The sequence below is a fragment of the Trachinotus anak genome, unplaced genomic scaffold (genome assembly GCF_046630095.1).
Source record: "Trachinotus anak isolate AG129_WGS33_773 ecotype Australia unplaced genomic scaffold, CSIRO_AGI_Tana_v1 ptg000026l, whole genome shotgun sequence".
Lineage (NCBI taxonomy): Eukaryota > Metazoa > Chordata > Actinopteri > Carangiformes > Carangidae > Trachinotus > Trachinotus anak.
The window spans coordinates 1,248,378-1,262,408 of NW_027273877.1; the positions used below are offsets into that span (position 1 = coordinate 1,248,378).

The following is a 14,031-nucleotide window of genomic DNA, read 5'->3' on the forward strand; positions in this document are numbered from 1 at the left end:
GCTCACCACGTGCTGTCAGTGAGAACATTCTTGCCATCGAAGGAGTAGATCGGTACGTTATCCTTCATTCTGCCGTTGTTGAAGATGGCGTCCCAGCTGTCAAACAGAACCTCATCCTGAGAGAGATGAGACAACACGAGCAGCTCAAAAAATCTGGTAGTGCAATTATGTTTTGTGTTTTTTGAAATGAAAAATCTAAAGTATTGGAGTGTGACAGCTCCTTGTACATCCAAGCAGGGATTTGGATTTGCATTGGCAGCCTTTATTGGAGCTTTACACACTGTTCTCATGGTACTGATCTGACTTTTCCAAACTCATGCATGCTCCAAAATGTCAAACATTTCCTGTCACTGGTTAGAAAACCTCGCTTCAGCACCTTCAGGTTGACGATTGGCAGACGGTCCCTGTCTGCCTTGCGGACGATGCTGTGCAGATCCTGGAGTCTGGCGGACAGGAAGGCCCGGAAAGTTCCCTTCATCCCGATGGCCTGAGCCTGGGTGAAGCACAGGAAGTCAGCGCCGCGGATGCCCCTCATGGAGCCGGTCTGAGGGGTGTTGAGGGCGATGAGGTGGAGCTGTGGAAACACCAACATGCTAACATTATATACGTCTGTGATAAAACCGAGCGCAGCTTTAGATGTGTGACAGGTTAGAAGTGGCTTCTCATACCCCTGGACCTGAAGTGTGGTGGTGGACTGGAGTCTGGGGCACAGGAGGAGGTGGTCTTCGCTGAGGGGTGACTGGGTAGCGAGTGTCCGGGTACGTGGGGCGTTCCTGGGCGGTATTGACAGAATACCTACCGTCTGGTTGGTTTATGCGGTCTGTGTAACTTGGAAACCTTGGATCTGTTGGTGCCGGGTACCGTGGATCCGGCTGATATCGTGGGTCAGGGTGGTATCGGGGGTCCGGGTGGGTTGGGTATCTGGGATCGGGGTTCGGCGGGTATCGAGGGTCTGCGTGTGTCGGATGATGCGCGTCAGGCTGTGAGTGACTGTCAGGTGGGCTTTGGGAGTCAGTGTGTGAGTGGTGGTCTGGAGTGTAGGGGACGACTGGTGGGGGCTCCACAGCTGCAACCTCATTACCCTGGAGATAACGTACATGATATGTGTTAACACAGGGCGAGCTGTGTGTTCTGGAGAGGAGAAAAAAGACTAGATTACACTTACATCCTCACTGGGCAAAGCAATGTAGCCCCCGAGCTGAAAGATAAAGGAGAAGCTGGATTAATACACAAGGAAAACTTTATTTTTGTGTCAGTCTGGTTGAGTTAGGCTCATCATACAGATAAAGGTTTACCTGGACTTGTCGAACACCATCTCGGACCCGTAAGTAGAGATCTGTTTGGTCTAAAATGTACACTAGAGAGCCCTCAGGTTGTCTTCTAGCAGTGGCTGTCATGGTATCGTAGGACCTCAGCACTGTCACCTACAAACACAAACACAAACATACACTCACTTTTTGATTTGGGTGATAATTTTTGGGTGACTTTTCTTCTATTGCCTCCAACAGGTGTAAAATATCTCAACATTCAACATCCTGTAGTTACAAATGCTAAAGTCATCAATAAAGCAACTCCAATGATGTTAATCAATCACCTGTTACATCAAAGAATTAAATACACTGAACAGATGTAGCATCCTGCCCAAGGAGGATAAACGCTAATCTGGCAACCCAAAAATAGTTTTATCAATGGATTCTAACTGCATATCATGATTTTCTACTCCCTGAGATTAAACATTAATCGATAATTGATGTTTATCTAACTCAACAGGTGCTCGTGAGTCAAAGTCTGGTAGCAGTGTAGTGAGTCCAGGTTATTTCTGTCTTGAAGCTAATAAGGAAGTAAAGCAGAAATATCACTGAGTCAAAGGTCTTCTTACCCCAGAGGAGGAGCCCGGCAGTCCGGGCACTCCAGGTGGTCCCGGTGGCCCAGGGATGCTGATAGCTGTCATTTAAAGACAGTCACATCAGCTCGAATGAGACTAAACACAGACTTAATCTTGAGTATTTGGGTGTGTTTATGATTACAACTCACTCTGTGTGCCTCGGTAGGATCCAGGGAGAGAGGCTCCTGGAGGCCCAGGTGGCCCTGGTGGTCCAGGTTGCCCATCATAGCCTCTTCCTGGTGGACCAGGTGGCCCCTGAGGGCCTGGTGGACCAGGGATGGAGTCACCTTTAGGGCCCTGATGGGACAAGGGCAGAGAAGATTATAATTTAAGATGTAGCTATTCAATAATTATGCAAATCCTGAAGTTGCATTATGTTTTTGATGTTACCGGAGGTCCAGGCACTCCTGGGGCTCCATGACCCCCGCCATAGCGGGGGTCATAATATCCTCCTCCGGGTTCTCCTTTCTCTCCTTTCAAGCCAGGACTTCCCACTTCACCTTTCAACTCATTCTGGACACAAACAAACAGATAAGCAAAAATCTTACTGGTGCTAATAGTTTAACCGTAAACTCTGATCCGTAGAATCAAAAGTGTGATGAAAGAATAAAGCTGACGATCACCTTTAAAGTGTAAATGTCATAGGTCGTCCCCAGACCTGGATCAGAAAACAAAAGGCCTTGCTTTAAAATTGTCTAAATGCTGAAAATACAGAACTTTTACTTTACATTTGTTCTGCATGTATGAGCAGGTTTTAGTGCTACCTGGGATTTGAAGTATCCCTGGTGGTCCCCGATCTCCTTTCTCTCCCTTTACAGCTACAAACGAAGGCAACAGCAGCAATGGATGAAGTTAAACAAAGCAGCTTCACATTCACAGGAGTAGTTTGACATCTTTGATTTCTTGTTGAGGGTTAGAGAAGAAGTTTGATATCACTCTCAGCTGGTTATCTTAGCTTTGCATAAAGAGTGGAAGCAGGGGAAACAGCTTAGTTTCCTGGTTCAATCCGAAGGCAACAACATCCGCCAACCAGCAGCTGTAAAGCTCCCAGCCGGGGACTCTCGTCTATCAGCCGCCTGCTGGCTCTGCTCCACCTCCACCAGGGTCTAGACTCCTGGGGATCTATCCCATCTCTTATCTTCATTTGGGTTTAATGAAGATGCTTCATCGATGGAGTCTAATCACCAAATCTCTCTGTTGTTATTGTTGTTATCACTTCCATGTGATCTCTCCTTACTGTGATGAGAGTGGTATCAGTCTTCTCCTCTGAGTATTGCTAAGAAACTGATGGTCATTGACAGTATGAGCTGATCTCACCTGGGTAATATCTGGAGTAATCGTCATATCCCTGAAAAGAAAACACAGAGATAATCTATCACATCCATAAATCAATACCCCATCTCACCCTTCATCCCACAGGACCCACAACTGCTGCATCACTGTGGTAAAGATTTCTCCACTCACTCTGAGTCTGTCGACGGGAGCAGGAGGTCCAGGAGGTCCAGGAGGGCCTGGTGGACCTGGAGCACCCTGGGACACAACAAATGTTGATTACTCTGTGTGTGTGTTGATGGACCGATGATACAAGCTGACTGAATTCAGGCTGTGATGACTTTTACTAAATAGAAAAATAAGCCAAAATCTGTGATACTCACAGGGTATCCGAATCCGGGTCCACTGCCTGAATCTCCCTTCTCTCCTCTCACGCCATTCAGCCCTGGCCGGCCCTGCAGAAAACACACATCCACAACCATAATTAAGTCCTATAACATTAAATATTAACAGGCCCCTAAGTGTAGAGGTAGTGTGGGCTTGTTTGTTCCATTTTAAACTGACTTGATGTGAAAATGTGATTTGACATTTGCAAGAAACGCACTTACCGGTCGGCCCGGGAGCCCGATCTCTCCCTTCTGGCCTGGAGGGCCATGTGAACCCTGGAGGTAGAAAAAAAAGGGTCATACGGTTTTATTACACTGATGTGATACCGTGAGGTTATATAATATCAGCAAAAACACTCTAAATGTGGAAAATAAAAATGTGGTACGCACTGGAGGTCCCACAGGGCCAGGAGGTCCCATCTCCCCCTGTAAACACATACAAACTGTAAACACTGACTGTACTGTAGACGCTTATGAACATTAACATGACAGAAATCGTGCTAGATATCATATAATTTAAGGTGTGATGCAGAAAGCTTTTTACCGGCTGTCCTGCCAGGCCACCCAGGTACATGGGCCTCCCGTCAGCCCCCATGATGATACCAGGCTCTCCTTTCTGTCCCTGAATAAAACAATGTTTTAAACACAAACATTTACAACCAACACTGGAAAAATGCTTTATGCCAGCTGGGAGCAGCTGCCACTGCCCATAACCTTTATATTAAAATGTAATTGTTTCATTATCTAAAGGTATCAAACTATTTTCCTATGATTGTGATCTCTAGGTATTGAATTACACTGATGTGCTGCATTTATTTTGAAAGGGCCAAGATATCAACATTGTTTTCTGGGAGACAAAGCTAATGTCCAGAAAACAAAAAATTCATGTTTGTCCCAACAAGCTCAGCCTTAAAGTCCTCACACGTCTCATTTTAACTGACAAAAACTTATTTATGTTGTTGAGATTAATAAACAGAGAGACTCGCACTTTATACCTGTCATATGATATCTGCAAAACTGTGACTTTATTAACTTGAGATAATAAGATATTTTAATTGTGATCACAGCAAAGAAAAACAAGAGAATCTATCTTAAATTAGAAATTATCAAAGTAAAATAAAAGAATGGTCTATTGAAAGAAATCCTTGTGTTCTTTGTGGATATGCAGATTTTTTTTTCAAATATAGCTCATTAGTAGGACAAATATATCTTTACAGTGTATAATTTTGTAAAAATATTAATCTTTGAGTGAGCAAAATGAAAAATGAATTGATTAAAAGCTGGATTATCCTACTTTAGGTGCATATCCTGGAGGACCAGAATCTCCTTTATCTCCTTTTGGTCCCACGGGCCCCTGGATCAAAACACATAACACATAATTAACTTCCATTTTTGTATTTTTCCTCGCTGAACTGCGTGATAATGACAGGGATACGTACCGGGAATCCTGCTCGACCTGGAATACCAGGACCTCCCTGCAGAAAAGCGAATAATATGGCATTTAAAAAAAATATATATATATATTGTTTTCACGTTAAAATTCAGACTTCAGTTTAGTAAGGTTTGTAGTAAGATGGGTTACGGGACCAAAGGGTGTGTCCACTCACCTCCCACCCTTCGTTCCAATATACGTCGTTATACTACAGCAAGACAAAGTTAGGTCAGTTAGTGAGCAGGTGAACAAACGAAGCGAGCAGTGACTGTTAGTGGATATGAGAAACTCAAACAACTCAGCTCCAATCAGTGATTTAGTGAATGAGCAGTTAACTGGCAAGCTGCGATGTGCAGGTTATTTTATTTTAAAGGATCAGTCTCTCTCTCTCTCTCTGTGACTCACATCGCCTGTTTGGTAGATGATCTGTCCTGGAGATCCGGGAGGCCCTGGAGGTCCAGGTGGTCCACCGTCTCGCCCTGGAAGACCCTGCAACACAAACAGAAAGAAAATCATCCATAAGAGGAAGTAAAAACTGACATGGAGAATATTTCAAGATGATTTGAATAATGAAAATACATGTGCATATTACAGCCTGTATGTTTTGTATATAACTCACCATCTCTCCTTTCTCTCCTGTGTCTCCTTTTTGACCCTACAGATTGAACACGACAGATTATTATTACCATGAAAACAAAGAGCGGTTGTGTCTTATTTATATGTTATGTTGTCTATAAGAAGCAGTTTATCCAGCTACTCACCGGCTGTCCGGGAAATCCGTCCACGCCTGGGATCCCAGGTGCTCCTCTTGGTCCCTCTGCTCCTTTGTCTCCATGGTTACCTGGCAAACCTGGCTTACCCTAGAAATCAAAGTTGAAATGATATCACCACAGTCCTGCTCTATAATAACATTTTGAGGGATTCTTTTATAGGTGTCTGTGCCATATTTCCTGGCAGCTTTATACTTGTGGCTGAGTTTGAGCTGAAAAAAGGAGACACATAGAAATTTACTAAAATAAACCTGGACTCCAGAGATTTATATTTTTATTTTCCTTTTGGTTTAATACAAATTACAATAAGTCTTTGTTGTACTTACAGGTAGACCTGCAATTCCAGGTGGTCCCTGGAAGACGTGACACAGGAAAACACAGAGTTAGTACTTGTACTGTGAAGACAGTGACAGCAATGTCATGTGTGGGTAAATGTGTACCTGTGGTCCAGGTGGGCCTCTGACTCCAGGTACGCCATTGATCACCTCGTATCCATCCCCGTCACTCTGAAAGGAGAAAATAGATTTTAAAGGTCCCATATTTTATGATCCAGATTTTGAAGAAACCTCTACTCACATGGCCGATGCGGTAAGGTGGTCCCGGTGGTCCGGGGGGTCCTGGAGGTCCAACTGGTCCCATGGGGCCTGGAAGCCCTGCAAGCCCAGTCTGCCCTGGCTGACCCGTCTGTCCCAGGTCACCCTGAGCACCCTGAGGTGGGTGGGGAAAAAAGTGGATGGGTTATACTTAAAGAAGAAGGTGGCATGCAAGAGACACATGCAGAGGTAGAAAACCAGAGGATCAGCAGAGTTCAGTGATCTTAACATTGTTAGATAGAGTGCGATGTTATTGTTGGAAAAGTTAAAGTAAGCAGCAGAACATTTAACCAAACCACAGAGCAAAAGTCTTCTCAGGTTAGGAACATGTAGCCTGAGGGATGCGGGTTAAATCATCAGGATCTGGAATCATTCACAAATCATCAGGTTGAAATAGAAACCGCGGGAAAGGGACAGGAAATCACCAAGGCAGAGCCCCCCCCAGTACCTGTGACCCGTTAGACACCGGAGAGGATGGAGTAAAGTAAGAGAAGAGGCCGGTGAAAAAGCTGGAGTCTTGTGTTTCTTGCTAAAGGAGAGAGAGAATCTATCTGGATGCACCCGCCACAAATTCATCCTTGATTCATTTCGTTCATATGAATCACAGATTTGAGTTTTAAGGATAAAAAGTCCAGCTCAACTTACCTTTTCTCCAACTGGTCCTGGAAGTCCGAGCTCACCACAGTCGCCCTGGAGAAAAAACAGATTTAAAAAAATTCATTCATATAATATCTCAACAGCAGTTCGATGGGCCGCCATGACTCCTAACTCAGGTTTCTGCTTTTATCAAAAACCTGCTCAAAAAATGACGCCACATATTTTATTTGAAATCTGTGAGAAATATTCAGCAGTTTTCATTCTCACCTTCTCTCCTCTGAGTCCAGGTTGGCCAGGTGAACCAGGAGGACCAGGAGGGCCCTGAAACAGCAGACACGATGCACACAAACAGTCAGTGTTTTTACTTTTCACAACCTCACAAAAGTAATAAAGTAATATAGAATATTTTAGGTCTGTAAGTCGTTACGGTCACAGTCAGACAAAGTAAAATACTCACTGGCAGACCAGGGACTCCGTCTTGTCCAGGTGGTCCAGGAGGTCCAAAGGCTATGGGACCATTGGGTCCCAGTGCAACTGAATTACCAGGGATTCCAGGAGGTCCAGGAGGACCTGGGGGACCAGGAGGACCGCGGGGCCCCTGGATAATAAACCACAAAGTGATGTGACCTGAATAAGGCTGTGTGATGTAAACCTGGTCATTGTCACATGTTTTTATCTAATTAATATTACATGTGTCTGGTTCTGTCCCCTGTGTTTGGGCAGTATTCTCTGAGTTTATGCTTTTCTCTGCATCCTTATCTAGAAGACCTTCGTTTCCCCAGCAACAGCCTAGTAACCTATTGTATAACACCGTGAGGGTCCAAACAGCCTGAACTCTGGGAAAGCGAGTGAAGCCCAGAAAAACCAGACGAACATTAGAAGTCACAGTAAACATACCTGGATTTTGTCCAGGTCTGGAAATCCGGAGCCCTCCATGTCAACAAAGGTCTGTTGAAATCAACAAAACACAGTGACAAATGTGTCTTGAAAAGTTAAACACTGAAAGAAAACCAAGTGTGGACGTACTGGGCGATCACCAGTGCCAGGTCCAGGAGGTCCTGGTGGCCCTGGGGGCCCTCTGGGTCCTGGTTGCCCCTCTCCACGGTCACCCTGCAAAGATTCAGACGCCACACATTATGACACTAAACAAAGTGATGCAATAATACTCCATCTGTGTCCACTGTCTACTTAACCTTTTGGCCTTGGGCACCAGGGGTTCCTGGACTTCCTGGGGGACCTTGTGGACCAGCAGGACCCTGGAAACAGAAGTAAAAGAACACAATTAGATTGATCTTTTTTTTTTATTATCTGGACAGAAATATTTGAATTATTCAGTAAAATCAAAGTCACTTACAACTTTCCCATCCTCTCCTGGGTCACCCTGAAAGACCGTCAACAGTCAGTGAGAAACATGAACCTTAAAAACACTCAACAAATCAGGAAGTCAGGATTTCTCTCCACTCACAGGCTCCCCATCAGCTCCTGGAGGTCCCGCAGCACCATCTGCCCCAGGCTGTCCGGGAGGTCCAGGGGGTCCAGCCACCTGCTGCACAACAGAGCCATCCCCGAGTCTGACCACCTCAGCTGCAGGTCCGGGAGGACCAGGGGGCCCGGGAGGCCCCTGAGCCCCACGTTCTCCTTTATTTCCAGGGTATCCAAAACCAGAGCTCCCCTGGTAAGAAAAAAATCATATGAGTAACTATGCAGCAATGTTACTTTTATAGCTATTGTAATTTAATTTATATAACATGGGAAAGCCTTGAAACTCATGAAAAACTGTGTATTTTTTGTATTTTATTGTTGTGACGAAGCTAATATTAGCCTGTGTATTTGTGTTACGTCACACAGGTGATGAACACTGTAGTGTAGAGGATGAGACAGTGAACATACCTTTGCACCTTTTTCACCCTGAAAAAAATACAAAGAGACAAATTATAGTGTCAATCATATGTCACTGTGTGTGTGTGTGTGTGTGTGTGTGTGTGTGAGGCAGGTGATGCACAGTCATTTACCTTCTGTCCTTGTTCTCCACCACTAGAGGAGACACCAGAGCCAAAGCTGGACCCTGAATCTCCCTTTGGTCCTGCGGGGCCGACTTCCCCCATTGAACCTTTCTCTCCTCTGTCACCTTTCTCACCTTTAGCGCCATCAGGACCTGAAGGATGTGTCATGTGACAGGAGTTAGGAACGACGACACATTGTGAGCTGAGAGGTACCACCATCACTGCTAAATTCAGACTGAAACTATAACATGTGAGAAAGCAGCGACTGATGAAGGAGAATAAAAGGTGAAACAGTCAGACAGTGCAAAAAACACGTCTGTAGTGAAACCCTCTGTGCAGCAGAGGGCGCTGCTGCATAATTCTGATCCACTCCATGTGTCCAACAGATGCAACTTAGGTGGACGACACTTGTACATGTATATTTGCATGTTCCCATCAGTGATTGAGTGATTTTTTAATGTAGAAGCTCCAAGTCAATAATTAAGAAATAATAACAGCTTTGTTAAACAATGACAGTCTTCACTGAGCCTTATGTTTCATTTAATTTGGTTAATGTTTCATGTGTTTGATGTCGTACATTTACGTTAGATTCTTATCTTTAGGAAACTAAAAGCCATCATCATGTCAGGTTTGTGTTTAAGCAAAGCATATTCAAATCACCTCGAACAAAAGCCATTTACATTTGCTTTGAATCTTCTCATGTTGAACAGTTTAGACCACAGGAGCAACAGGATGTCAGCAAACCTCCACCAACATGCCGACAGCTCACAGCCCCAGGCCCCCCTCAACATGATGAGAAATCACTACGCCACGCTCATCCTATGCTGTGATAGGACGGCCACATGACAATTAGGATCCAATCCTAATCTGCGTTCTGACAGCCATAATCAGAATCCTTTTGCCCCCAGCGACCCACCTCTCGGGCCTGGCGATCCGGGCCGACTGTAGTCCACTGACGGCTGCCAATGCCTGGCATCTGAAGTCAACACAAACACAACTTTACCTGCTGCTCCGCGGCTGCACGAGGCCTGCGAGCGCTGGCTTGCAGAGCAGGGACTGTAGAGCCCGGTTCATTTCTGTCTGAATTTTTTGGAAGAGGTGATGAAGGACTTTCTAACGTCTGCTTTTAGAGCCAAAAGCCAGTTTTCTTTTGCCTTGTGAGCCACTTAAACAAAAATGCTTTGCTTCTTGAATTTTCCCACTTGAGGGAGCTAAAGAGTTTCCAGTTACACTCCTGTTGCAAACTCAAACCCTGCAGCAAAACTCCCCACACACTCAGGTCCAGACAAGCAGCTATATGCACATGTTTCTGGATAAAAACAGAGTTTTCTACACGACGTTTCTTTGGCTGCGGCTGCTGTATGATTAAAAACTTCCATTACTCTTTTCCACAGTGTGTTTACTGTGATCAACGTCTTGGCAGGCGCACGCTGAAGATTTACAGTCGGAGGTGATTCTACTGTTGTTAGACTATTATTATTTTACCTGTTTCCTTCACTGTGGTTCCTTGTGAGGATGTGAGCGGGGGCTCAGGTACTGGACGGAAGGGGGCTGGGGTGGTCTGGAAAGTAGAACAGTAGAAAAGTTGAAAACATCTGCAGGCACCATCTCCTGGATTTATCCAGTGGCAGAGTTAAATTAAATGTCCCATATCAAAACTTTTCTCACTGATTTATTTCTACATTTGTGACTGTTGTTGAACTCGAGCTGCAACTCGGACTTCTCATAAATTTTAGATGAATCCCACTAATATTTTTGCTCAGAAGCTGCATCTGTTGTTAATATATGACATTTATTCAGTGTTTCAGACTTAACACAGGAAACCTTTTCATGCATCTAAGTATTTGACTGAATTTCATCAAAGTGCATGTTCTCCTGTAATTAACTGAAAAGCTGCATTAAAAAAAACATTGGTGCATCTGCAGCAGCCAATCTGACTGCTTCCCACAATCAGATGATGACAAACAGCAATAAAAGAGCTTGTGAACATAAATAAACTACACTCACTGGACAATTACCAAAGACAAATAAATTTTAATTCCACTTTTTGTGGCAGGTTATATAAGAAACCCACTCAGACTATAATTTAAAATGCTAAACGTGATCAACACATATTCTCTACAACATTATGCCCTCGTCTTCCCCATCACTGCAGGTTGTCACACTGTTGTAGGTCTCAGGCTGAGTTTTGGAGAGCTGCCTCTTGAGCCACACAGGACTTTATGTAACTGTTTTCAGGATTCCTCATGATGAGTAAACTGATCTTCATGTGTAAAATCAGTAAAGTGCCTCCAATGAATCACCACAACAGTTTTTATCCTATGAGACCATTGAGAAACAGTGAGTCACATTGATCTAAGCTGTTGTGTGAGCTGTCTGCCAGACTCCTCCCTACACTGTCACTCCTGCACCATCACATCAGATGAGCAGCTTTTGAATGTGAATGACAGAAGACAAACTGACCTTTGCAGTGTGTCCTGTCCGTCTGCCCTCACCGTCACCGCTGCCAAAGTCGCCAGAGGCCTGAGAGACGCGGAGAAAAAGATGAAACACAACAGCATCGTGACACTTACAGTCCTCAAACTCAGATACTCACAGCGTCAGAGTCGTCCTCGTCGTCACACAAGCGCTCAGCTGCCTGAGGGTTTCCCACCACTTTCAGCTCCGCGATCTCCCCCTAGAAACACACACACGCACGCACGCACACACACACGCACACACACACACACACGGAGGTGAATGCATTTTATTTCACCATGATGATAATCAGGCATGAATTCAGCTTCCTCTCAAACCTCCAGAGCTGGAAAACATGAGAGAAGTGACTCATGCAGAGCAGAGTATTGTGTCAGCTGCCTTTGCCACTCTTGAGATGATCTTTAAGAGCCTGGATTCTGGCTTTTAAACAAGATACAGACAGTTTCGAGTCCAGGTGGACTTTATGATGCTTGACAGGTGAATATCTGACAACAGAGACCAGTTGTACCCTTGAAAAACGACTTTTTTGGTTGAATTAGGCAGAAAAAGTCAAAGGCTGCAGCTGAAAATGAGACACAATTTGAAGTTTACCACATATTAAATTAAATCAATTTCTTCTCCACTTTTCCACTTCAAAAACCATGTGACTGTCCCATGTGGTCGCCCACTGGGTAATGGTCAGAGGTCAAAGGGGAGAGAGGTCAAGTAATACATTTACAAGGAAGAGGAGGGTCAAGTCTGCCCTTCCTGTTGCCACTGACCCAGAGACAAACCTGCCATGAGGTGCCACAGGGAGATATTAGAGAGAGATCTGATCCCACAGAGAGGTCACACTTCCACACAGAAACACACACACACACACACACTCACACACCTGCTCTTTTAGCACACAGTGTATTATTCTGACAATCCCAGATCCCGTGGGTGACATTTGGAGGAGGATTCATTGCTGTTTTTCACTCATTTCTGTCAGAGATGTGATGAAAAAACATCTCTTCAGCACTTGAGCATTTCCTCTGCTGGTACCCTGGAGTTTATGGTTAGAAAATACCCCCCCCCCCCCCCCCAGATTCTAGTGTTGTGTAAAAGTGATCACACTGTGCACAATGCATGTTAGGCTACACAGGCACACATTTGTAATTCAGACGTTACCTGGAACCTGTCCGTGTCGGCTCCTCCTGCTTGACCCACGAAGATCCCTGCCCCCTTGTCAAACTCCATGGGGTCCGGGGAACGCTCAAACCTCACCACCTGTGGCTCAGAGTCGCAGCCGTGGTAGAAAGTCACCTGCTCCTCAAAGACAGACAGCGAGAAGCGACTCCAGGAGTCCACCATGCTCGGCACGTCGAAGCTGACCGCCTCATACGAAGCCTCAGAGTCGGGCTCGGTGTAGAAGAACTGCACCCTCTGACGGCCGGACTGCACCGCACTGAGCTTCACACCGACGTACATGAGCTTCTGGGACCCGTCAGTGATGGAGAAGAGGACGGAGGCAGCGGGAGTGGAGGGCTTGACGTGGAAGAGGAGGGAGAAGTGGCGGTAGAAAGGGTTGGGGACATGGGCCAGAGCTGGCTGGCCCGACATTGCCGAAGAGGTGAAGACATAGGCGGCCTGACCCCTCGGCCCGTAGACCCTGGTGATGTCACTTGGCGGAGGGTCTCCGATCAGCTGGAGCAAGGTGATGCCACTCTCCTCTGTAACAAGAGAGACACAGGAAGTTAAAACTTAGAGTCTGAAGCTGGAGTCAAACCCTGCCTTCAAGTGCAGCTGCAGCTTTCTGTCACATTTAATTTGATTTTCTAGAATTTCATTTGCACAAAGAAGCAAAATCACAATCAGCCACCAAAGACAAATTTTATTCTGGTACAAATTCAAAAAAAAAAAAAAAATCACTTTGATGCGTACATTTATTTCACATTTATGAGTCGGATGCAGGAGCTGAGGAGGAGCACTTGAAGGCAGCACGAGGATCAAAGACAGAGTCAGTTTGAAGCACAGAAATGATCAGCAAATCACAAGTTCTTTTAGTGTTGCAGAGCATAACATCTGGACGACAGCTTTACCAGTCTACAGAAATACACTGTACAACCACAGGTCTAATAGCAAACCACAGATTCAGTCAGTGGCCGCTGTGCAGGGGGTTTTAAGGTCCTCACACTCTAATACAAGTACTTGGTGCTCTGTTGAAACCCCCCTCCACACCTCTCCATATTATACATGAAATCAACTAAAACACTCGGTTAATGATCAGGAAAGATCATATCTCAAGTTGCATGTCTGCAAAATCCTGCAGGCATCCAATCACCACACCTCAGTACATGAAGGGCACCCAGCCCCTTACATTAGCATTAGAGGTGAATAGCAAGGTGCAGAATCACCCGATATGAACCTTAATTCCCATGATGCTAGGCTGGAGAGGAGGCAGGAGTATGTGGACAAAAACACCAAAACTATCTGCATGAATCAATGACACTAGAAGTTAAATAAGAAAATCTGTTCCTATTTAGTTTCTTTGTGAAATGAGCCTTTAAATGAAACTACATCTGACTGACTGGTTTGGTGGTTTAACTAATGCTGGACTCCAGTTTTACAATGTTTCTACATTTATGCTACAG

At 45.0% G+C, this 14,031-nt stretch overlaps 1 protein-coding gene across 9 annotated transcripts in view; it reads right to left on the reverse strand.

Annotated features, from left to right (window-relative positions):
• The window catches only part of LOC139609466 (collagen alpha-1(XVIII) chain-like), a 36,538-nt gene that overhangs the window by 2,344 nt on the left and 20,163 nt on the right, over positions 1-14,031 (reverse strand). For 5 of the 9 annotated variants that reach the window (XM_071464098.1, XM_071464099.1, XM_071464096.1 and 2 more), the window contains exons 2-42: positions 12,569-13,110; positions 11,535-11,615; positions 11,402-11,461; positions 10,424-10,499; positions 9,855-9,914; positions 8,948-9,090; positions 8,826-8,843; positions 8,401-8,607; positions 8,290-8,316; positions 8,129-8,191; positions 7,962-8,045; positions 7,833-7,883; positions 7,393-7,533; positions 7,203-7,256; positions 6,984-7,028; positions 6,787-6,867; positions 6,322-6,453; positions 6,186-6,251; positions 6,072-6,098; positions 5,737-5,835; positions 5,595-5,630; positions 5,381-5,464; positions 5,151-5,183; positions 4,983-5,018; positions 4,838-4,897; positions 4,088-4,165; positions 3,934-3,969; positions 3,766-3,819; positions 3,541-3,612; positions 3,350-3,415; positions 3,203-3,233; positions 2,650-2,703; positions 2,509-2,543; positions 2,276-2,398; positions 2,035-2,182; positions 1,880-1,944; positions 1,296-1,424; positions 1,166-1,198; positions 669-1,082; positions 377-574; positions 7-116 (exon numbers count right to left, since the gene is read on the reverse strand). In XM_071464098.1, coding sequence (XP_071320199.1) covers positions 7-116; positions 377-574; positions 669-1,082; positions 1,166-1,198; positions 1,296-1,424; positions 1,880-1,944; positions 2,035-2,182; positions 2,276-2,398; positions 2,509-2,543; positions 2,650-2,703; positions 3,203-3,233; positions 3,350-3,415; positions 3,541-3,612; positions 3,766-3,819; positions 3,934-3,969; positions 4,088-4,165; positions 4,838-4,897; positions 4,983-5,018; positions 5,151-5,183; positions 5,381-5,464; positions 5,595-5,630; positions 5,737-5,835; positions 6,072-6,098; positions 6,186-6,251; positions 6,322-6,453; positions 6,787-6,867; positions 6,984-7,028; positions 7,203-7,256; positions 7,393-7,533; positions 7,833-7,883; positions 7,962-8,045; positions 8,129-8,191; positions 8,290-8,316; positions 8,401-8,607; positions 8,826-8,843; positions 8,948-9,090; positions 9,855-9,914; positions 10,424-10,499; positions 11,402-11,461; positions 11,535-11,615; positions 12,569-13,110 — 3,952 coding nt within the window. The remainder of the gene's footprint in view (positions 1-6; positions 117-376; positions 575-668; positions 1,083-1,165; positions 1,199-1,295; positions 1,425-1,879; positions 1,945-2,034; positions 2,183-2,275; positions 2,399-2,508; positions 2,544-2,649; positions 2,704-3,202; positions 3,234-3,349; positions 3,416-3,540; positions 3,613-3,765; positions 3,820-3,933; positions 3,970-4,087; positions 4,166-4,837; positions 4,898-4,982; positions 5,019-5,150; positions 5,184-5,380; positions 5,465-5,594; positions 5,631-5,736; positions 5,836-6,071; positions 6,099-6,185; positions 6,252-6,321; positions 6,454-6,786; positions 6,868-6,983; positions 7,029-7,202; positions 7,257-7,392; positions 7,534-7,832; positions 7,884-7,961; positions 8,046-8,128; positions 8,192-8,289; positions 8,317-8,400; positions 8,608-8,825; positions 8,844-8,947; positions 9,091-9,854; positions 9,915-10,423; positions 10,500-11,401; positions 11,462-11,534; positions 11,616-12,568; positions 13,111-14,031) is intronic. The other 4 variants (XM_071464100.1, XM_071464095.1, XM_071464094.1 and 1 more) reach the window with 3 other exon arrangements.